Source organism: Astatotilapia calliptera, chromosome 1 (assembly GCF_900246225.1).
Source record: "Astatotilapia calliptera chromosome 1, fAstCal1.2, whole genome shotgun sequence".
NCBI lineage: Eukaryota > Metazoa > Chordata > Actinopteri > Cichliformes > Cichlidae > Astatotilapia > Astatotilapia calliptera.
The window spans coordinates 30,333,669-30,358,578 of record NC_039302.1 but is presented as its reverse complement, the minus strand read 5'-3'; the positions used below and the strand labels follow the sequence as shown (position 1 = coordinate 30,358,578).

Genomic DNA, 24,910 nt, shown 5'->3' with positions numbered 1-24,910 from the left:
ATCATACAAGAATCTGAGGAAGAAAATGTTGTACAAGTGATAGGAAAAGATTTCTTTTATCTATTTCTTGAACCAAACACTCTAAAAAAAATTCCACTTCACATAATGGATCAGGTTGGATTTGATGTGTTTCAGACCAAAAGAACACTGTGATTGAGCACTAATTGTAATGCTGCTAAAATTGGTGCCAAAAAATAAATAAATAAATCTAATATTCAATTCCTGTTCAAGCTCAGTCTTTCACTGGTGATGATTAGAGTATCGACTTTGCAGTGTTTTCTCAAAAGATGATGCCCACTGTGCGTTATATTACGTTCACACTGAGCTACTGGCAGCCTGGCATGAAATGGCACAGTGGCTTCTGTCTTATATCTGAAGACATCAAAAGAATCTTAGCCCGCTTTCATCTGCTGCCTCAGTCCACTAAGACCCTTATTTTCATATTAGAGACCCCAAAAAGACAGGCGGGCACTGACCACGGAGCCCCGTATGAAATGACTTTTACCCCTGGGAAGCCCATCTGAGAGGATAATGTTGATAAAAAGTGAAAAAGTAGTCAGAGGTCAAAAGAGAATACAAAGAGAATGTGTATTTAATGATTGCACGCTTCGTCAAAGGTAATTCAATCAAAATAATGAAAAAAAAGAAAAGATTTTACATACTTTGCGATGTGAGACGCAGATAAATTATTCTGCCCGAGTAAGCAACCCAAACCCCAAGCCGAGGGAAATGTTTCACAGCTTGCCAGTGAATCTATTTTATGTTTTGCTTATTTGTATTTCATTTTAATATAAAAGCAAGCAAGCAAACAAACAAAAAACCCACAACAAACAGACGTTTCATACACGCTTGGATTTGAAATAACAGCTGAGGTCGCTGGTTTGGGATCATTTAGGATGCCACCAGACCCCAACTGGCAAAAATGAAACAGAGAAATGAATGTTTTGGCGTCACCTCGCGCGCGCTTGAAAGCCAGAGCCGAACGGGAGCGTAAAGGCAGACAGAAAATGTCACGACGCTCCGGAAAACCTGAGATGTAATTTTCATAATAAAAGCATTGTAAAGCACGAACATGGGTCACTGAGGGGTTCTGTTGTATGTGTGTGTGTGTGTGTGTGTGTGTGTGTGTGTGTGTGTGTGTGTGTGTGTGTGTGTGTGTGTGTGTTTTAACCCGTGGTGCACCTGTAACCAGATTAGGTTTGGTTTCTGGCTCTACGTCTTTAAGACTCTAAGAGTGTGCCGCATTGTAAGTATTTGCTATTTTCAAAGTCAGAATGACATGCCCTTCTCTCGGTCCATTTTTACTTGAGCTATCGCCAGTCGCTTGTGCTTTAATCTGAAATCGGTGTAAGGAAGTCGCACAGCCTATTGTCTATCGCGCGTGTCGTCAGTGGCGGCGCTCTGGATCAAAGGCTCGTTTGGCTCCTTGGTTTTATGGTCCTGTTCTGAGCGCAGTCTGCTCTCGGTCTCCACGGACGCTCCTCTGTCTGGATAGCGCGTCTCTATTTTTTTGTTATTCCTTCTTTGGATTATATTCATCTGATGGTTTTCAACTCCAACTCGATGCATAGAAATGGGTAAACTGCACTCGAAACATGGTAAGACGTCTTATTCCCGAGAGAAAAATCACAGCTGTAGTTGCTGGGTGTTGCGATACTTTCGAGTTACACATTGATTGTCTCTTGTCTTTCTTTTTCTTTTTCTATCTCCTTCTCAAAAGCTGCTATTTGTAAACCGCGGGAGAGTCCAGAAGGTAAGCGCACTTATTCCCCTACATGATGCACTCAAACATTTTCTGAGCATTTCGGTCAGTTTGTGAACAGCGGAGCAGTTTCCAGAGTCCGTATCAGCCTCAGTTTATTGCAGCACGAAGACCCCGAGAGTCTTTGAAGGTTAACGCGCTTGTAGTGTGAACACACTAGAGAGAGAGAGGAAGAAAACGGTTTGTACTCACTGCTAATACTGCTGCTTTTGTGTTTCAGGCGACAGTTTTGTAGTGAATGCCTGTTTGGCGAGGAAGGGAATCGATGACTGGCTCGTGAAGCAGAAATACTACTGCACGAGCTCGCGCCTCGAGCAACAGGACTGTCACCACAAGAATAACTGCGGGTTAACTGCACGGGTGAGTGTGACTGTATACGTACACTCGGATATTCACAATGAAGTTTTGCTCCACGACTTCTTTTATTTGTAAAGTTTGTCTTGTAACTCAAGTATTGCGTGTCTCCTCGTACATGTTTCACACCCAGTGTTGGTCAAGTTACTTGAAAAAAGTAATCAGTAATTAATTACTGATTACTCCCCCCAAAAAGTAATCCCGTTACTTTACTGATTACTTATTTTCAAAAGTAATTAATTACTTAGTTACTTAGTTACTTAGTTACTTTTTAAAAACACGATTTACAACCTGAAGAGGTGATAAAGTGATAGATCTTTCAGCCCAATTCTACTTTTTCTACATAATCCATCATACAAAATGTAATCAAATGGAAAAGTCTCTTTTTTTTAACTTGTTTTATCAGTTTTAATCTTTTAACTTTATGCATCAAGCAAAACATTTAATTATATGCAACATTCTCTGACTTGAATAAATTAGTTTAACATTTAAACCTATTTTCTACACATTCCAGCACATAAAATAAAATATTTTTTGTGTTTTCACTCACTCTTTCAAACAGATGCAAGTAAAACACAGCAGAAAATAAATAAAGTCAAAGACTCAGCGGTCCTTTTGCTCTATTTTCACCTGTAAAGCAGGAGCAGGGTAGGCGGAGGGTTACCCTGGTGTAGGTGTGCTGCGGTCAGTTGAAGAATCTGCGCGAGTGTCTCTGTGAGTTTCCCATCCCGTCGTAGCTACTCGGTGCTTGCTCGGAAGTTTAGGGGTTTTTTTCGCTGTAAAAAGAAGTTTTCTTCCCACGCACGATGGACGCTAATGTTTTTGTCACTTTTTATGGAATCAAACTCAAAGTAAGGTCAGTACTTCCACACTTTAAACGCTGCACGCTCATACTCTCTCCTGCACTCGATATATTATCCATTGTTGATCTGCACACAGCTGCTGTCACCAACGTCGCACTTGCTTACGTCACTGTCATGAGACATTCTCGCAAAAAAAATCACGGTTTTAGTAACGCAGTAACGCAGCGTTCCTACGGGAAAGTAACGGTAATCTAATTACCGATTTTGCAATAGTAATCCCTTACTTTACTCGTTACTTGAAAAAAGTAATCAGATTACAGTAACGCGTTACAAGTAACGCGTTACTGCCCATCTCTGTTCACACCTTAAGCAGTTTTTAAAAAAACATTTTATTTCATATTTTTTTAATGCCACTTCTACGATAGCACGCGAAGCTACATTTAACCTCAAGTGTTGTCAGTCTTTTTTGACTCTTTGGTGGATAAACTTTTAACAGTGGCTGTTCACGGTGAGTTAAATGTCGCTCATGACGGGATAAAAGGTAATTAAAGTAAACCAATCGCAATCTTACTTTTGTTTTCCCTGTGAGCAAAATAAGACCGTTGAGCTCACAAATGCGCAGCCGTATGCACTTGATTGAGGGATTATTTTTCAGGTAACAATAGATCAAGCCTTGAAAGCAGCTCAGTGTGACAGTCCGGTGACAAGTGTGGATCGTAAGGGCTGGAGAGAGAAATGTTGGAGGTCATGCTTGTTTTGTATTTTGGCATTGCCGTAAACACGGTGCTGTTGTTGTCAAGCGGGGAAATCCTTTGGAATTGCTTCAGAGGAGCGTTAAGCCTCTTTGGTTTGCCATGCCTTCCTCAAAGGCAGCATGTTTGAGGAATTGGAGCCCATCAAGAATTTAAAAAACAACAACAACAACCCCCCCCCCCCCCCCCCCCAAAAGAAAAAAAGAAAAGAAAAGGAAAATCAGTCCCTCCACTCACAATCCAGACAGTTTGAGAAGAAATACATCAATTTGTTAAATGCATCCCACAATCCAGGATATATCACACCTACTGTAATATTCTGTTGTGTTATTGCATGGCATGATTTTCCTTTTTAAAATACTCGACAGATCCTTTAGTGTTCAGTGTTCTTAAAGACTAGAATCCTATCATCAGCGACATGCAGCTCCGTGGCATCATTTTCATGCAGCAAGCTGAAACCATGTTATGCCCATGCTTTTGAACTGTAAATAACACAAGTGAGACAGAAATACACATGCAGATTATAATTCCTTAATGAACCACTAGTATGAGAAGTCATTGGCATACAACCCGAGAAAGTGTAAGGCAACAAAAAGGTCTGCTGATTCCCACCAAAGCCAAAGATAAAATCCGCTGTTGTTTTGTCTGCTGGTGCAAGAGTTCTTTGGTAGATTTGGTAAGCGGAGCTGTAGAATAAAGTGTAGGGAGCTTGGCATCTACATGAAAAATTGTTCATCCTGACATGTGCCCAGAGCTGCAGCAAACTTTATCATATGGTAACAGGATCACACTCACAGCAGGCACTGGGATGTATTTTGAAGAGGGGTTTTATGGAGGAAAAACAATCTGAATCCCATGTTTCTTTTTCAGAGCATGTAGCTGCTGCTGCTGCAAAAATCCATTCCATTTATTTAGCTGTTTATATGTTCAGCGGGGTTCATATGCTTCGGGCAATTTAAGCATTTAAAACCACATTATTATCATGCAATTACCATAAATTGTTACTGCAAAAACAAACATTCGTTACTTTTTTCCTCGACATATTCACATGCTGCTTTTCCCAGCAACAGTCATGTGTGAAGTTTTGGCTCAGGATGGATGAGGCCCCCGCCAAAAGGGTTGGATGTTTTTGAACAATTTAGAGTTCAGCTTGTATAAATAATTCAAGTCTCGGTGTCTAATAGCTTATTTTATAACTCAGAAGGAAAATGAATAAAAGAAGAAAAGTTGTTTCCACATCAATATTTATTTGAGCACTTTTCTCTTTTGTTTTGTGATTATAAAGTGGATTCTAAATCTGTAATGATTATTAAAGTTTAAAGCATTTATGTTTTTTTCCCCATTCTGTGCCAGGGCATGAAGCATAGTTTACATTTTTATAAAGACAAGACTTTGCAATCCCTCATGCTCTGTAGTGTACTGAGTTACTCATTTGCCTAATAAGCAAAAGATACTCAGTTTGATCCCGGGAAGAAACACAAATCCCGCGGGAGTTGCGTCAGGAAGGGCATTTGGCGTAAAAATATGCCAAGCTACCCGCATGCGGAAACCCCTTGTGAATAAGGGAGCGGTCGAATGTCGCCTTTGAATAAACATTCACATTAACCTAATCATTAATCAGAAGCAACGTGGTTTACAAGCTGTGTCGTGATGTGAAATAGCTTTCCGTAATTTCCCTACAGTATTATATAACTGCATAGTCATACGTTTTATGTTTGGGTTGTGTGGCATAAGCACCGTGTGTTGCTTTTCTTCCCAGTATTGTTAAGAAGAGTTACACAAACCATACCAAGTCTCAACCTTTCCAGTGGATTTACGGAATAATTCCATGAGTGGAGGTCATTCCAAACCTGTTTCATTGACTCCATAAATAATGCATTATCTTAGTGATCATGAGTCGTTGTTAAAATGAAGTAGGTTTGCCTCTATTAAAGAGAATGCTTACCATATCATTTTAACTAAATTGAAAGACTTAATGATGTGTGAGAAGAAGTTTAAGAGGCTGGCCCTGCGGTGCTTTAAGCTTAAAATACAATAAAACAAAAATGGGAGCCAATCTTTTGTGCGAAAATACAAGTCTACTCTCTTTGCTTTAAAAGTTGTCCATATTGCGTAGAATACCTGGTGAGATAGTTATTTATACCCATTATTCTTTAAGCCCCCTCTCCATGCTGAAACAGGGTCCGGCAGAATGTGGGTCGGGTGTCAACAGTGGGGAGTCCACGCTTGGAATTCTTTTGAACCATTTTTTTTTTTCAAACCATATTCCCCATCAGAACACTGCAGATTTTAAAGTGGTCATTGTTCAGTAGAGTGCCTCACATTGGCAGTTTTTCTTCATTTAATGGTTTTAGATTGAAATTGTGTTCGAGCACACACGGACACACTAAGGCTTGTACTTGAAAGCACTTGAAGACTTAATGATGATTCCACGCAGGCTCTACACCCATTCATGATTTGTGTTGTCAGATGTAAGGTTGCGGGAGCTTGGCAGACAGTGAGTGAGTGGTGTGGGCAGGTGGACCCGTTGGTCCTCAACACACGAGATCCAGGTCATGTGAGCCTTGGCACACTTTAGCCCGAGTGCACAGCATGGTGTCTGCACGTACCAATAAATCTGATATGTTATGTGCAGCCTGTAAAATTCTTTGCTGACAGAGACATTGATAGGGATTGAAGATTTTCACGACTTTTGGACTTGGAAGTTCAAGTTTCTGGTGACTACTTTCTGAGCTTACCTCATTTGGAACTGAGTGCCACTTGTCACTTGCCTTCTTCATAAGTTTTCCCTTTCAATTCTGAAATCCCCTTCCCCCTCTTTTGCTTCTCCCTTCTCCTCCTTTCTCCCTTCCTATCCTCCATCTGTTTGTTGCGCTCACCCTGTGGCCTTGTGTCAGTTGCGGCTGATGAAACGAGGCTGCATTTGAAGTGGGCCACGCTGGGGGGTGTTTTTAGTGACACTGATGGCCACTCCACCCTAAAGCCCTACCCTCTGTATAGAAAAAACCCCCTCCATGTCCAGTCTTGCCAAGCTACCACTCTCCAAAGCCTGGATTAGTTTTTTTCTTCAGCTGAACTTTCATCAGTTTGTGAGGAGCGCAGAAAAAAAGCAAAGGTACATCAGTCGACAAATGCAACTCAGAAGTGAATCACAGTGGAACTTCTGGCCCCAACTCCTCCTGTCTCACAGTTGGTTGCTAGGTCTTTGATTTGTTTTTGTTTTGTTTTTTTGAAAGTAGAAAGGTTTTTTTGGAAATAGGCCTAAAGCTTTTAAACGCATTCCCTCAGCCTCCAAGTCTGATAAAAGACATGGCAGGTTTTGCGCCCCCTTCATTTTTCGTTTTTCGCTTCTGCTGTTGTGCTTTTTCTTTCCTTGTCGTTTTCACAAAGCAAGGGCCCTTGTCTAGAAGCTGAAAGCACCTTTCAAATGCAGACTCCTCTTCCTCTTTCTCTCCTTCTTTCTGTTTTCTCCCTGTGCGTTTTCTTTTCCCACCGCTGCCCTCTTGTGCGTGCTGTGTGACGTATGCCCCTCTCCCATTGGGCTCTACCCCCTCTGTGCTCCCAAGGGACCAAGGGCCTGTTGTTGCTCTTTGAAGAGGCTGGGAGAAAAGTTTGGAGCCACACTCTAAAGAGAAGAAAAGCACTGGCCTTTGGGAGGAGGGGTACCACCTGGCCATGGAGGGGCTTGGCGATTTTCTTCTTATTTTCCCATGAGAAGATGCTGTAGAAGTCTTGGGCTGACATCAGCGTAGCTGGGGGACTGGGAGGTTCAAGGAAGTGGACGTGGCTTTAATGTCACATCAGGCATCATATGTCAAAAAGATTCCTGAAAGCTGGAAGAGTTTCTCCTGTGTGACAAAGCAGAGTGGATAACTCTCAGCTGTTGTGAATGGTGTCTTCTTTATGTCAAAGAATGTTGAGGTTTTGTGTAAGATTGAGCTCTAGTAGCATTTAGACACTTGATCAGGGTTACTTGTGTTTCTTTTTTATTAAATCTAATGAATCAATTTCCATATATTTCACCATATTATACCTACAACGGAATTTATTAAGACGTAGAAGTCTTTAACATATTCTTTGTGAAGGAACTGTCACTGTAGGTCTCAGTAGACATAAAATTATTAACATGTCATTAGCCAGAGTGAAATGCTCATGTATGTGCATATCTGTTCAAGCGTGTGCATGTAAGTGTGCAGTGTGTCTGGAGTCAGCTGTCCGGATGCACTTCACAGATCAAAGGCTTCCACGGGAATGTGCTCTGAATCTCAGGGGATTAGCAGCTGAGATTGTGCTTTGTTTTCCCAAATATATGCTCAGTACGGAGCAACGGATAGCTGTTGATCAAAGTGTCTTTCTGGCTGGAGAGTTTTGTTCCGCACTTGAGGGTGGCATTTATTTCACGACTCGAAAGAATGGATAGAGGATGTTCTCCTCTTTAGTCTCCCTGTGGATTGAAATGGCTGATAAGTAGTAAACAGTATGGATGGTGCGACTCTAATTACAGAGTTTCTTTAACTGACGTCATTATCTTTTTTGATGTGTTTCTGCATGGGACATGCTAAACTTATAAATGTTTTGCTTTTTACATTTTTGACAAGAAACATGAAGTTATAAATAAGAGTAATAAAATGTAAAACATGTAGATAGCTAGAAGTTTCTCGGAGCCAATTGCAAAATTTTGAAAATTTGTGGTCTGTGGTCTGATATGTTGTAGTTATTTTTCCATGTTTTTCTTGCGTAAAGCGAATGCAAAACTAGACTTTCATACTTCCGGGATAGGCGGCGTTGTGTGCATGGGTCTGGGAGAAAACTCTAGGTGACTGGGGACCCTGCGGTGGTCCTGGGGTTTCTGTGGGAGCTCAGTGCTCAATTTAATCACCCACTTAAAAGGCTCAGCTGAAGTGGGTGTTTAAGTGTTTAAACCCTGAATAATTCTCTGTTGTTTGTTTATCGGGTTCCCCTGCGGGTTGCGCTGTGGCCCATGCAGTAAGTGCTGAATAATTTGACTGAGCACTCAAACTGACTCTCATATAAGACAAGATTAACATCTGCATAAAACTGCGATCAAGCTCTCATGAGTGTGTAGTGAACATGCACACTTGTGGACCATGAAACACAGAAGCACTCACTGATATACATACACGTGTTTATCCTGTTATGTGAATCTATTTATCACAGCTAATAGTCTCAGTGTGATTCTCTTCCGCATCTTTGTCTTACAAACTGGACCTAGGGAAATGCCACTGATGGAGTTCACAGCTTCCTTGAACCCTGCTGGTGTATTTATCCTCCTTGTGTTTGTGCTCTTTGGTGACCAGGGCTCTAAGGCCACCTGAGGTGGAGGGAATGGAGGAAGTGGGTTTAGGTAAACAGAGGTGGGAGAGCATTGTGCCTCTTACTGACAGAGGTTCCAGGGCTCCTCAACTTTTCCTGTGGCGCCAGGGATGGAGGAGGTCTGGATTGTCTGTTAGGGGATGTTTTTAGTGGAAGGAAAGTTAAACAGAAGATCAACCCTGCTGAAAGGAAAGCTGTCCACCCCCGGTGTGTTTATTCTCCACAGGTGCCACAATCCAAGGAGGACCTCACCCTGTAGGCACTGAATGGAGAAGATCAGCCCTCTGCTCCCCAAAGAGCCATTTACCCTGTCTTTCAAACTCACAACTTCTTCGCTTAACTTTTTCATAGCAACAGAAATGTCCCACTCACATTTAAAAAAATTCTTAAATGTAGGATTTGTACGTCTTTAGGGACTGCAGTCTAATTTTCAAGCTCTTTAGACTTACAACATGGTCTGAAATGTAAATATAGGTTTGGCTGTGGGTTTATGAGAGATGATGTGCAAGTCTTATTACCATAGGCGTGTATTTAGAGTGTTAAAGTGTCCTGTTTTTTACCATCAAATATTTCCTCTTCATTTTAGACAACTTTATATTTGGAACCCAATTCAAACAACATTAAATTAAATCCCCTTCTGTCTAAATTGAAACCTACATTTGTGTATATTACTCTGATCTTCTCATTGTCATTGTTCATAAAGGATGTTAATGCTTCCTGTATGCTATTTATGGCAATTACGATTCTGACACAATGCAGCTGGTCTATTAAACCATTAGGAATTTTATTTTTAATTTTATCTATGCTTTAATATGAACAATGTTAGTAAAATGTGGAAGCAGTTTGCAATTGTGTAACTACTCCACTGCAAGTTCATTATGGTGAGCAGTGACACAAGCCACTAATTCCAGTCAGCTATGAATAGAAACGTGCCTCTGGCACCAGCGCGCTTGTATATAGTAGTTGAAGTGTCTATTTCTGCTGCTATGTTTACTTGCTAAGTTGAAACACTCTCTGTAATTACAGAGATTATAAGTCCACAGTTAAAAGGTCAGATGTGAGCGATGTTTTGAGGTGGTGGCTTGTGGCTGGCAAGATGGCTGCTCCAAACATGCTGCGCGTTCATGTGTGTGTGAGTGCATGGGCATGAGTGTGCACAGGCAGAAAGGAAGAATTTGGCCACCTTGGTGTTGAGGTCAGTCCCATCTGGTCAGCATGCACATGTTAGAGGTTTTCATAACTGCCACCTACCACGCGGAGTCCCACTGTTTATTACAGTGACAAGGTTTAGTATTTGGCTTTGAATAAATGCACCAGCAACTGTCATTTGGGGGAACTTGATTACAAAGATCTGATTTTATGGCATTTAATCTACAGGTTGTTTTCTTGTGTATGGTGGCTGGAATGAGCCCAGAAGGCAGACCTAAAAGAGACCTTACAAAACTAGCTTAGTAGATGAAATATTTGGTGTGTGCCAGCTTTTAATCTGACATGTAGTATATCCAATAATGAAAAATTGCTCAAAAAGAGTCCTTTCTTAAAACATTACAAACTTACATACAAATTATGATTTTGTTCAGAAAATGTAAGATTTTAAAACATCGTGGAAACATCATCATCATGCATTTTATGCTATTTTGGAGCAAAAACTTTAAACTGTAGCCACTGGCATGTGAAGTTACTGGGGTGGATCTTCTCATTTGTCTTTGGTAAAAGGCTGAAGTGCCTGTCACTGTCTTGCTGCCCTCGAGGTAGACTTCTTGACTAAAACCCTTTTCCTCCCACACTTTGCAGTACTTGAGACTGGCGTCTGAAGCCACCCAGACGACTGAAGGACTGTCTCTCCTCAAAGAGAGCTTTGACTAATTACTAAAACCCTCTAGACACAATGTAACACATTGAGTCTTGCACTCAGACACGGAAGCAAGAGTGTTTCCAAGCATTTGTCTTAAATATATAATCCATCCTATTTTGCAGTAATGACTGACACATTTGGCAAATACCATATTCTGTTAAAATGCACAGCCTGGTTCTCCTGGAGAGCTACTAAAAGTAAACTAGCTAACCTAGAATGGTCTCTGAAATAACGTGTTAGTTACAAATGTGATGGACACAGAAACACCTTCACATTGGTGCTTTCCTCCACCGTACTTAACCTGGATCATACAGATCTTTACATCACTAGATTTGCCAGTCTTACATGATGAGAATCTCTGTCAGTTTACAACTCTTAGCTCTAGTGCAGCTCTTAAGTCAGATCAGTAAATAAAACAAAACAAGAAAAACCTCCACCAGATGATGACCTATGCCAATGCCCATATACTCAGAAGCTGCTTCAGCCTAGCAATGAAATTGTTCTTTATACAAATGCTGCTGAAGTTTTGACCTCTTCTTTACACCTTGGAAGTAGTTGTGCCAATATATTTGGCAAATTACCCAACCATAGTGCATGCATGCACTCGATAACCCCAGAAGAACTGCTCTGCCCTTTTTGCCAAGAAAGGTTCAAAATGGAACAAATTTCATGAGATATCTAACCACATACGCTTTTGGAGATGAGGTGTGTCATTTTGTGTAAGACACCCTCTCTTCTCTTTTAATCTGCTCCTATTCTCTTTTCCCTATTCTTTGGAACTGGGCTTGGCTCTGAATTCAGAGGGCCATAATGTTGTGATTTGTTACTTTTGGCAGTCGGGAACCACCTGTAAATCAAGGCCAAGCGACAGGCCGTCTCCATTCTCTTCCAAACTGTAGCTTTCACTTGAGAATTGACATTCCCAAAATGCAGTTCACTGGCTGGTTGAGAACATGTTATAAGGATTAACCTCTTGCTCATATCCCATTTAACTCTCTTGACTCCCAAAGAAAAAGTTTAAATAAAAACCTTGCTTTCTGTTCACATGTAATCTTTATGTCTGTCTGTGACTGTTCTCTATGAACTCTGTTAACTAGAAGTTCAACTGTAGACATCTCAGTAAAAGAAGACGCAGAATGACTACGGTTAACATGTTGGAGTGGTAACTGCTGTAAAGCATGCGTGCTAATAGTTTTGTTTACAGCTTTGGCAAAGTATATCTAATCCTGGCAGAGCTGGCTCTGTTATTTTTTAATACTCTACAATATCTCAAGTAGGGTTTGAACAAAGTAAGAAAAGTTTCCTAGATGAAGCCCAATATTTCTCCCGTTGTAGGAAACGAAACAAACGTGATGAGTTGTCTAAATTGCTGTAGGGGCGATCATGGCGTTAGACTCTTGATCTTGACACCATGCTTCCCCCCTCTCCTCCTGTCTGGCAAGATGTGGCTTTGATAAACACTGTGATACATGTTAATCGCAGTGGTTACATATTTTTCAAAAGCTAATCAAGGTTGTTACCTCAAGTAACACGCAGGGTTTACTGCCCGAGGGGCTGGCTGAGTTGTAAAAGCTTATCTTTGCAGGTGTAAAAGTTTTGTAAATGGGTCATTAAAGTGTTGGCCAACTTCACACATAGAACACAAAAAAAGCGAGAGGGGGAGGGAGATTACTTTGGATCAGCATGTTTCTGAAGCATAGAGATGAGGGCTGTAAATCTCTGCTAATATTCCACTGAGCCTTTCAGGAGGCAGCCTTTGATGTGGGTGAGGTAATGTGACCAGCAGTGTTTGCAATGTTAATCTGACGTGGAGAAATGACTGGTGGCTGTGCACTATCGCTCCACAAAGGAAAGGCATCCAATCGCTGCCCTTGATGGTGGTGTAAAAAAACAAAAACAAAAAAGCAATAACAACAAATGAATTTGAAGAGAAAGCCAACACGTGTGCAAAATTTGCACTTTCACCACACGGACACGTGTCGTTTAATTTAACATACAACACACAGGGTAAGGTCTGCTGAGCCACACCATATGCAAGGATTTTTTTTACCCTGGTGTGTGTGTGTGTATGTTTGTGTGTGGAGAATCTCTCCATGACCTGTGTTGTGAACTGGAGTTAACACGGTAAGCCCTCCGGCATGTGCAGCCTCCTCAAACCCTTCCAGCTTTGTGTATTGCTGACCATGCACACTTTAATCATAGAGCTGCTTCCTCCAACCTGCCTGGTGATGGATCCAAACTCTGTGGCTATAATTTCCTTCCTGGGGTGCAGGAAGAGAGGTGGGTGTGCCGTGACTGAGGGGGTGTCAGACATGGGGCCGCCGAGTCTGCAGAGAGTGTGTATGTCTTTGAAGCTCCCTCTGAGACGTCAAATTACACATTTAGCCCTGTTTAGTCGACAAAGTTTAAGGAGTTGCAATTGCTCAATTATTCTTTAGGTTTGTTATCCACTCAACTTAAGTGTTGCTCTTTCTGTAGAGGGGGTGAAAAATCAACGCAGACAAAGTGGTTGAGATGAAGGAGAGGAAACACTTTTTCACATTGTGTAATCTGATTATAAGCCTTCTGTTGTGTTTTTGTTTCTCATTAAACCGGTAACAGTGTTGGTCAGCTGTGTAGTATGTTTACTATACAGTACGTCTAGCATACGCCAGATGTACCGTAAGGTGCTTCAGATTAAAAGCATCCACCAGATAGCAGTTATTTTGTGAAAGGGTGCATGTGAAAGGCTCAGCATCAAAAGATTTTCTTACTGTGACCCCTTGGAAAGGCATTGAGTTTCTTATCAAAGGCATAAAATTGCATTGTAAAACAGAGCAGATATGACTTCCTTTTGGCATTGCAGACTACTTATGAAATGTGTCTTACGCATTTGTTCAGAGTGCTGCAGTGCTCTGAAATTTTAGACAGCCTAAGCATCTGTTCTACTGGAGTGATTTCAGTAAACTACTTCATCATATCACGATAAGCCTGGTAGTCTCTTTGTAAAAACAAAAAAACAGATTTATCATGTTTGGCTGGAGAGAAATGCAGAGACATTAATTTGCCATGGCTCTCAGGCTGTAGGTGGTTTAAAAATTGGCCCCATCTTCCTACCCTCCATAAATGGGACCGTCTCACGTCAGCTTTGCTATGCTATATGATTATCTGAGATCTTTATTTCATGTGTGAAAACTGATCCCCTTTGAAGCCTCACTCAGAGGCAGTGCATTGCTTCACTACCTCACATCAACACCCTCTATCTTGGCTCCATCTCAGAGCGTCATGTTTTACTGCTATGTAGTGTTTTGAATGAGGCTGTTTAATGTTGCTGGAAGGTGAGGAGCACTCCAGCATAAAGAGCTGAAAAAGAAGCTTGAATCCAGGTCTAAACTGTTTTTTGATGATTATTGGTGGTCCATTTTTTTCCTTCAGCGGCACCACCGTGACGCTTAGCATACATAGGATAGGTACTGCTCCAGATTCCAAGAGGTGTGTAGCTCAGTCCTTTGAAATTGCCTCACTTTACTTTTTAGGATGGTGAGGGGGGGAGGGGAGGGGGTCCTCTCTTGAGGTAACACTACACCTATAAGCTAATTTGCAGTTCTAAAACTAATAAGATTTTTTGTGGTTGTTTTACTCTTGGTTTTCAGCACTGGGGCTGTGTGTGTGTGCTTTGGAGCTTCGGAAAAATCCCCATGCTATACAGCTGTTTTCTCCATTAGTAATTCATGAACTTTCCTAATGGCTTCAGTCCAGGTTACTCGGAATCAGTCAAAATCATTCCGGTTGCCAAGTGGACTAGATTTATGGAAATATGTATAAATATATGGTGACAACTTCAGTGTGTCTTCACATACCTGGTATGAGGATGCGCAAGTCATATGTTTGTATTCTGTGATATGGCCTGTGAATTAACATATATAAATGCAAATATTGAACATGTTGTGGTTGCGAATCTTTTACAAGTGAGAGTAATCACTTCTCACTTTCTGCAGTACTCTTCTTCACCCCCTCCAGTGCCTGGTGGCTTTTATGTAAGTGTCAGTGCCCTCAGCCCTCCCGTGTTTGAAAGACTCAGGGAAGCAGCCATACTTGGAGAAGCATCGCTGCTATTTCCACTTTCTGCCTGTCTTGCCTGTTTGGCTAAATGGCTGTCTGTGTGCATTGCTCGCCGCTTCAAGTCCGCACCGCTGCTCAGAACTGTGCAGCTCTGAAGGTGTTTTCTTGCAACGGAGGGAGGGCCGCAGTTCTAATGAGATTTTTCCTGGGTTTTGATGGAGTGCCAGTAGTGCTGCCATTGCTCTCGAGGCCTGACTCCACTGAGCCCTGGCGCGCGATCAGGGAGAGCTGTCGTCAGTTGCATAAATTGTCAGCCTGTGTGGTGGGTCATGAAGGCAGACAGCATAGAGACCAAGAAGCCTTGTGGGACTTTCCCCACAATCACATACAAGTACATATTACTTGCACTTTAATGTACCCTTTTCCTTCAAACACAGACTTGAAGAAAAAGTGGCCCAGTGGGGTCCATGTCTGCAGTGCCTGTGTAAGAATGACACTAGAGGCAACTTTCTAACTTACCTCTGCAAGTTGGTTCTGTGCTGACATGTGCTCACTTTTTCACTTTTGCTGTCTCCTTGCTCTATCCAGGGAGGCAAGACCAAACCCACTCAGTTACTGGAAAAACAGTATATGAGGCAAAAACAGAGTTTGGATGATTGTAACAAGCTAGAATGTCAATATTTGATATGACCACAGTTGTTATTATTTTGAACTCCCTTAGACAAGCTTTCTTCTAAATTCTTTAAGTTGTCTTCTGGAATATGTTTACAGGCTTCTTGAAAGACATTCAAAGCTCTTCTTTGGATGTGGCTGCCTTTTGCTTCATTTTCTGTCAAGATGATCGTGCACTTCATCAATAATGTTGACGCTCAGGCTCTGGGGAGGCCAATCCATGAGTGATAGTGTTCCACTGTGTGTTTCTCTATCCAGGTATGGTCAAAGGAGCTTGCAAAGAAAAGCGTCTTGACTTTTTAAGTTGCTTGAAGACGTTTCACCTCTCATCCGAGAAGCTTCTTCAGTTCTAAGGTCAAATGGTGGAGAGTCCCAGATTTAAACCTGATTTAAAGTCCAGACGCTTTTCTTTGCAAGCTCCTTTGACTACAATGACCTGGATGACTGAGAACCTTCACAGACCTATCCAGGTATGCTTTTACTGCCAGTGCAGTAAAAGCATACCTGGATATGCCTTTACTGCCTTGATATATGTTTGGGATTAGTGTCATGCTGAAAAATAAAACTGTTGCCAGTCAGACTTCCAGATGATTTTGCATGGTGGATATGATAGGCAGGTACAGAGCCTCCACTAGGTATTTTAAGACCTTTTATCTGGGTTAGGCTGGATAAAAGGTCTGTCCAGACATCACGAACTGCATCAGGGACTTATCTGATTATTTCAGGATTCAAATAAGGGATCCTTTGAGTCATTTATTTTTTACAATTTTCAGGTAGTAGTCTGGTGACCATGGGGATGGCTTCAAAAGGAAGATCCCTCACCTGCTTTCTTCGTTCCTTTCACGTCAGGAGCTCGGATACTCTCTGGTCGTCAGCCTTCGTTTGTCTCCATTGGTTCCATCAGTGCTGTCTCTCGTTTCACTCTGACATCCTGGTCTGTTCGTAACACCGATTCCTTTCCAAATCCGCCTTTAGCACTCCGGGTGTTACTAAAGTAAACTGTGTGCCCCTTCCTACCCATTGTCAGGTCTTTGCCACATTTGGATCTAGCCAAAACACAATCCATGTGTCTCACCCCGCACTGACATTAATCTCAGAAAATATTATTTTAACTGCCAACAAGGCCAACGTTTTAGTACCGTGAGGTTGTCTACCCGAAGCAAGATGAAAATAATTTGTAAAATGTGTTAATAGGACTGTGGCATTTTAATTTAATTTCCTTCAGAATGTGCTACAACAAATTATTTAGAATTAAATTGGCTTCGTATCAGGTTGGGCTATGACAAATATATCCATATTAGCTTTGATTCTGTCTCATGCACACTGCTATAAAAACTTTAAACAGTCTTCAGCCTGACAGCTCCATTGTACAAAGATGTCTGATTGCATCTGTGTGGGAACTGCCTAGTGAACTCACAGGGAGCTAGTGGTTTCATGTGTGTTGCCTCCTGCGAAGGCTACCCAGGCAGCTATGTTTACAACAATGGGGGCGATCGTGGCTCAAGAGTTGGGAGTTCGCCTTGTAATCGGAAGGTTGCCGGTTCGAGCCCCGGCTTGGACAGTCTCTGTCGTGTGTCCTTGGGCACAAGGACGGTGGTCAGAGGCCCCGGTGGCGCCACTGTCCGGCAGCTTCGCCTCTGTCAGTACAGCCCAGGGTGGCTGTGGCTACAATGTAGCTTGCTATCACCAATGGGTGGATGACTGGTTGTGTAAAGCGCTTTTGGGGTCCTTAGGGACTAGTAAAGCACTATACAAATACATACAATTTGTAAGGTAGTTGAAGTACATTGCTACGACGTTAATAAACAGTGACCTCATCATTTTCCCTTTAGTTAACAAATAAATATTGGAAATTTGTATCAGTCATCGTTTTTTTGTAGCTTGCTACCTTTGGATTTGGACTTTGCTATCTTACACATATTGCCAATTTAAATAAAATAGTGTGACGTTAACCTGCTTTTACCATTGACCCGCCCGTTTTATGAGCACTCTCTTATTTTGTAATTTAACAGCCAAAATCACAAAATAAGTAGTAAATTATAAAACATCTTTAATAAAGAGTTAAACATGGACAAAGAGGTATGTAAACCCGCCATCTATGTCTAGACTATCTAAAGACACATTTTCTGACTAATGGGTTTTGGAAGGTTGAAATCTTTTCAACACAGTTTTAGCACCAGATAATATTTTATTTTTAGTTTGCTTTATACTAATGTAACCCCAATCAATGAAACAGATGATGTTAATTTGGCATTGTTTTTTATAACATCTAACAGCTGACAGTTTTGTTAATAAATAAGACAAATAAAAGACATTTAAAGTTGTAACACTGTATATGATGTTAGCACAATAAATATTATTAAACATTTCATCCGTCTTTGGCACTTCCAAATCCATATTTATAAAGTGTACCGTTGATGAGGTTTCCAAAACAGTTCCAATGGCCAAACTAAACAGGCCTTCAGACCAGTGAGCAATGTAGATGGGATGTTGTAATGGGACTGGCACACTGTGTTCTGTGTTACAGTCCAGTAATAAATCACTTTCTGGTGAAGGGGATTGAACAACTTTAAAGCACACAGGATTCACACGTGTACGCTTACACTAAAACGCTCGAAGAAGCTCTGAAAGAACGGGCTGCTATTGAAAGCGAAATGCTTTATGCTCTGGTTTCCACAGAACATTTAACATCATGTCAGGAAATTGTTTTAGCTGGTCCCAAGTCGAGAAAAAAATGTTTGTTTGTGCCCTGGAGGCTGCAGTTTGGGCTGAATCCCACAGAGACACTACTGGAAAGTAACTCGATGATTGAGTTTTCATAAAACTGCCTCAATGAGAAACAGGAGTGCAAACACCTAATGCTGTAACACCTATTGTATAACAGAGTCAGATCAACAGTGAGTCAGTGTGGATTTTATGTCATTATGGAGGTTTAAATTTTGTCTAAGCTGAGGTTGTGCTACTGTAGATGAGAGGGGTGAAAGGGCATCTTCTCTTTGAAGCGCTCTGTCACAGTGACCTCTGCCCTCTGAATTTACAAGAGTACCATAGATGCCCATTACTGCCTCATTTCTTTTCCAAATAAGATTGATGGCTCTGTTGTGGTTACTGTTTTACATGCATTTTCAAGATTATTGCGGACACGCACTGTGTGTGAATTTAATGAGACATGGTCTTCTCGTTTGATAGCCCTGAGCATTCAGACTCATTACGTGTTTGTAAATGTTGCATCAGTCGAGCCTCGTCTCCACTCATTAGTTCAGAAATACATTTCAAGAGGATGACCAGCATCGCAGTTTAGGGCAAATCCATGTTGAGCTTTTTCATTTCAAATCCAACCAGCACGAATGAGTTCAAACTTTTATTTTTGTGGTTTTGAAAAATGTGACTTTTATATTTAAGATCAACTATAGCTGCTAGTATGTGATTTTAATTGCATTTTTTTATGTATTCATTATGTGCAAATGAGTATTTGTTGTTTCTATTTCAGGTGTTTTTTGGTGGAGTTTTTGACTCGTATTGCATCTAGAATTGGGTGATAAAATAACAAAAAAGGACATTTGTGTAGCTGAAAAGAAAAGATAACTAGAAACAATCATCTTTTATTTGGAATGACATAACAGTTGTGTTGAGGACGTTAAACAGGGACCTGTAATTCTTATTTCCAGCTCCACCTTTTTTTCTTCAATTATTCAGAATAATCTTGGCTATCTCATATTGGCCGTTTGTGAATTCCCTCAGCTCACTCTCTCCCTTTTAAGGCAACCCTCTCATGAAGCCAACTTTCTTCTAATTGGCCGCCTGTTGCAAACAGAAGGTTTAAACAGCAGGTGGGTGGGGCTTTGGTTGTTACATCCATAGCAGCATGTTTGAGATGACCTTATAAAGACTGAAGAGCAGAGTCTAGTGAGGATTTGGCTGGTGAGAATTACTTGTATATATGCTGACCTCGTTATTTGGAAACTTTGACTGCATATTATATAAATAGGTCACATAAAACGCACAGATAATCCAAGAATCTTAGTTTTGCAGTAAAAATCTTCCCTTTTCTGTTGCTAAACAAAAAAATTGCTTTATTGTTCTTGTGACCAATTGAGTGTTGGGAAACCTTGAAGCAAACAATGTTTATTTTTAGAACTAAATGGCATTTTGGTGATTTGATCCATCATTGCCAAAGACAGAAGTTATGCTTCAAGGTAAAGTACTTTTGTAAGTCAGATTTAACCTTTATATCTTTATACTTGACAACTTTACAACATGAAGTTTTTAATTAGACTGTCAAAAATAATCATTGACATGCTACATGGAAAAGGGAAATGCACTTTAGAGGAGAAATAAGGTTGTTCTGTTCCAGTTTTAGAATTATTTCTGTTTGGTCTTTTGGTATTTTCACATCTATTTGTGGTTAGAGAGTTTTGATCAGAGAAGAAGGCGAATGTGTTTGGATCTGCTTGTGTGTGGGTGTGTGCATGTGAAATTACAAAAAAAAAGAAAAAAATCCTGAGATATTTTCTTCTTAACACTGACCAGAGCAAATCCCAGAGAGTAACCCCAGCATGCTAATAATATAGCTCCCATCCATCACCACAGACAACAACCAATTAGTACATTCCTCTTCCCCCTTTTTCTCATGTTCTTGGCTAACCCCTCAATAATTCTGGATCATTCATCAAAAAACTGAAACACATTCAAGATGCTGTTTGTGTGCGTGCGTGAGGGTCTGTTTTTTGGTGCGTAAGGAATTAAAGGAATGTTTGTTGTGGATTGATTTTGTTTTTCTGGGGTTAAGTGACTGTGACAGTGTCTGTAAACCATCTGAATAGGTTCGCACACATCAACAGTCTCACTCCTTTGTGGCTTTTTCACTATCTGAGTTTAAAAATGAGGTGGAATTATGTATACTGATATAAAAAGAGAAGTCAATACTTTATCTAGTAATCATGCAGTGTTATTCTGTATTATTTTAGCACTTTAGTAGTGAGATATGTGTACTGTGGAAGGGAGTCTCTGTGACTGGGGCAAGTAGTGATTAACCGAACTCAGGCTGAATAATTTTCTTTAAAACAAGAGACTTTGTATAAGAAATTAAAACTTCCACTAGTAAACACTAGTATTATCAGACCTATAATGATACTTTATTTAAGATAACTGCAGCTTACTAGAACATTTACTGGAAATCCCAGGGATAAGTAACCTCAAAATCAAATTCGTATAATTTTCCTCTGGCCGATTCTCCTGTGAATCAGCCAGGTGTGAGTTGCCCAGATTTGCAGACATCTTCTGTAGAGCAGGGTCATGAAGCCAAGTTGGAATCTGTGTTGACCTACTCATACCAATAACAAACAGATTTTTCCCAGGTCTCTGCTTTGGGGTATTAGTCTATCAGCCCTTGTCCTGTGGTTAGTTGTATTCTCTTCCTCGGGCCACCCACGGTGTTGTAACCTAGCCAGTAGTAGACTGAGGAGAGTAGGATCAGCCAATTTGACCCTTTACCACACTGGAGTACTCAGAAATCTGCTCTCACACTGTAACACACCTGTCTTTCTCACATTTATGATCACAGAAGGCACAATAAACATGCACGTTGTTTTATAAAGTTCGTTAACAGTTGTCTGGGTTAATCATCGCCAGTGACAAGTCTGCTTTTTAACACATTTTGTGCAGTTTTAACAAGCTTTTCTTTTGCAGGGGTTTATGTGCAACGAAAAACATTCATGCATTTATATGCATTTGTCAGCCTGTGAGTAATGATTTTCAGCTGAACGAATGTGTTGCCACATGGATACCTGAGCCAGACTTTTCCATAGTAAACTCTAAGGATCACATATCCCTCCAGCCTCTGTGGTATGCACTAACAGTCTGAGCTTCCAGAAGAGGGGTCCCAGGTGAAAATGTCCCAGGATAAAAAGAAATCCCCAAGCCTGCTGCTGTAGTGAGAGTCTGACACTGAAATAGCCAACAGTCTTTCTCAGAACCCGCTGACGGGTCAGTGGTAGTAATTTAAAAATTTCTTTCATAGTCTCAAATCTGACTGCCAGTCTTTTGCTTAGTTTGTTTCAGTCCTGCAATTACCAACCTCTTAAACTTTCCGCTGCTGTTTAAGCTCAGCGCGCACTTGTCAAACTTTGTTCATATATAGATATATAAAAGCTGTAATTTCGATTCGGCCATGTCACTCTGCGTTGAAAAGCAGTGGTGTGGATTTGCATCGTTAAAGATGTTTGTTTTTATGTGACAAAAATATGACGACTTTTGCTTTATGTGACTTAAAACAATGATATATGCATCTTTTTCTTTCTCTGCTCAGGACTCCATGGATGAAGCATGTGCTGAGGGGATTGGCAATGAACACTATCGTTTAGAAGGTAGGTCTCTCCCAATCTTTTTCCTCTCTGTGGTGAAATTAGTTGGAGTACTGTTTCAGTTGAATGGAAAAAAAACCCTATCCCAAAAACACTATTTGGAATTGAACTTCAGGTATTTGTGTGGCTCTTTGATCCAGTGCTTCATCCCTTCCTCCTCTGCTCCACACCCATTCTCTAAGCCCCAGCAATGTGCTGATGAAGTCCCTTTTACTTTCCCTCCTGCCTTTTCACCTCCTCCATCTCTCATCCGCCCCTCCCCAGCGGTGCACTGCAAAGTGCCTCCATTCCCCCATGTTTTTTCCCTGATGTGATGTGATCCTGGATTAAGAGCTCTGGGAGGAGAAAGTCTCTCCCTCCCATTTAAAGACACGATTGGACGTGAGGTGCAGGCAAAAATGTAGGGTCGAATGAGACCAAGCCAGAATCTGGAGGCATGTCAGAAAATTCCGTTTTACTTCAGTTTCACTTCAGTGGATAATAGCAGAGAGACAAGAGATAATGTGACTGATAAATGGAGTTTGAAATGATTTTTAGCAACTGGGCTAAACTGTGTATGGGCCAAGCCTGTCCTCCCTTCAAGACAGATGTTGCTAATTAGAGTATGCTGCTCTCTTCATTCACTTTGATTAATAGCCACAGTTCAAGACAGCTTAATAAAAGATTTCATAGTTTATGTGTCAATATCTACATAGTACTGACCTCTAAAAAATGTTGTTTTTGTTTTGTTTGAGAAACAGAGTAGTTACAGATCTTGCTTAGATCTCAGGTTGGGCAAAGCTGATTATAGCTTGAATTGTTAAAATATTTCTATAGGCATTTGATATGTTCATGTTGTCTGTTTTCAGTCTTGAATAAATTGACCTTTTGTAAACATAAAAATGGACTACTACTAAAAATGGACTACCCTAATACGAGTAGCTGTGGAAGTTTTATAGCATTAACTCCATTTAGTTTGATCAGATCCAGTATCTATAGATTTCACAAAGATGAGTACAGATAAAATGGGAAGAGAGAGAGAAGAAATGACAGCACGAACAACAAAGAGAAAGGGCTTCTTTTGTCTTAAGGAAGTAAGTTAAAGAAAACATGCAGCAAAAATTGAGAAGAGGAAAAAAAGCTCAGTGATGAAATTAGCTTAAGGATTATTTACATCTGTACTGCTAGGATTCAAGAAAACCTACCGTTGCAAACTTTTTTAATATACTCTTTAACCTTTTGTTGAAAAAGAGAAACAGTCCTTTCCATCATCACATCCTTTCACATCTGGCTCACGTGTTGGATACACAGCGATTACAGCTGGTCACAAAACTGCTGGAGGAAAAGTTACCTTTCAATACAAGAAGCATCCCATCCAGGCCTTCCCAAAATCATGCTGGTTCTGCCTGTACATATAGGGGAGGGAGTGGGGGGCTGCTATGTGTAATAAAGTATTTTAGCTAAGCCGACTGAGTGTGATTGCTCATAGTGTGTGGCAGCTTTCCCAACCTGCCTGTGATGCTCTCTCCGTGTGTGTGTGTGTGTGTGTGTGTTTGCATAACGCGTATGCATGCAAAGTGTAGTGCAGTCACTGGAACGGCCTTGGCATGGATGGTGCCAGACTCGACTGCCCCCATCTTGCCCCTCAGATCTGATGTGCAGCCAATCCCGTAGCGGCAGCTTCACTCATAAAGAGTGGGCTTATGTCTGTGATTGGGAGGGGGTCAGAGGGGGGGAGGAGGGTGATAACAGATTACTGTTACTCCTCCCGGCATTTCATTAGCCGTGAGATAAGCATCTCACCACCATATTGAGCCTGCTTCGGAACAGATTTGCCTTCGCACACAATGTTCCCTTTGAGCACCTCAGATGATCAAACAGCAGGACCCCAAATGCTGCTTCTCTCCAAAAAGTTGGTAAAAGCTCCCTGGGATGATGCCTTTCATTTCTGGCATTTTCCCCTACCCAGGGATGAGACAGGTCTGCTTTGATCTGCTTTGGATCAGGAGGAAAGAAATTGGGCTGTTGTGTCTGCTCTGTTGGCGAGCAAACAAACAGTGTTTCAGATTTGACTTGGCTTAATTAATTAGTGATTCTGTTTTACAGCCGGTCTGATCCTCTTCCAGAAGGTTTGAGAATGGAACTTCAAAGTGTGGTGGGAGGGGTTTGGGGAGGGTGGGGGTGAGGGGTGTGGCTTTATGGGTGGATACAGACTTTGTGGCTGTGATTGGGTGATGGGGATGGTGGAAGGGGAAACCTAAATGACCAGAGGTGAAACGTACTAGGGGCTACGGCTGAATACATCTGTGAGAATAAGGTAATGATGTGTCTGGGTAATTCATAGAGTTGTAAAGGTCCTGACTGGTACACCTCCTGATTCTCAGTTACATACTGTTTGTGTCTGTGGCATTGTGTTCTAAACAAATGCTTGATTTCAAAGCATAGAAGACAATTTTGGTTGCATTAGATCTGGGCTAACACGCAACACTGAAAGTTAGACTTTGAACTGAACAGCGACAGTTGAACCTTGTAATAGAGTAAAAAAACAACAACTCCTTCCTCAACTTTGACCTCATGTTTAAAGGCACTTCCACTTCACTCATTTCAAAGTCAAGGTTTATGAATTTATGTTTCTTTAGATACCAAAACATACAAAGAGTGGTTAACACAACTCTTTGATCATTTAAATACTCCACCGGTGAATTTCAGAGCTTTTATGTATCCCAGAAAAGGTGCTTGCTAATACAAGGTTAAACTAAACTAAACACGTTGTTGGAGACATTTAGCATCATCACACCAAATGAGATTAGAGATTAGTGGTGGTGGTGGTGCTGAAGTTGTCATGTTGTTTGTTCATAAGCTAATATTGCATTGTGACTTTTGGTAATTGCATATAATGTCACAACTGTCACAGCTGAATTAACTTGAGGAGAATATGTTTAAAATCATAAACAAATTTTCTCCAGTAAACCAAAAATCTTTGAAAAATCTCAATG

At 41.0% G+C, this 24,910-nt stretch overlaps 1 protein-coding gene across 1 annotated transcript in view; it reads left to right on the top strand.

Moving 5' to 3' along the window:
* Positions 1 to 1,329: 1,329 nt before the first annotated feature.
* nkd1 (NKD inhibitor of WNT signaling pathway 1) overlaps positions 1,330 to 24,910 on the top strand; it is a 34,178-nt gene continuing 10,597 nt past the window's right edge. Inside the window, exons 1-4 of the mRNA XM_026173880.1 lie at positions 1,330 to 1,598; positions 1,721 to 1,753; positions 1,983 to 2,122; positions 21,881 to 21,938. Of these exons, the coding sequence (XP_026029665.1) occupies positions 1,574 to 1,598; positions 1,721 to 1,753; positions 1,983 to 2,122; positions 21,881 to 21,938 (256 nt within the window). The 5' untranslated portion in view covers positions 1,330 to 1,573. The remainder of the gene's footprint in view (positions 1,599 to 1,720; positions 1,754 to 1,982; positions 2,123 to 21,880; positions 21,939 to 24,910) is intronic.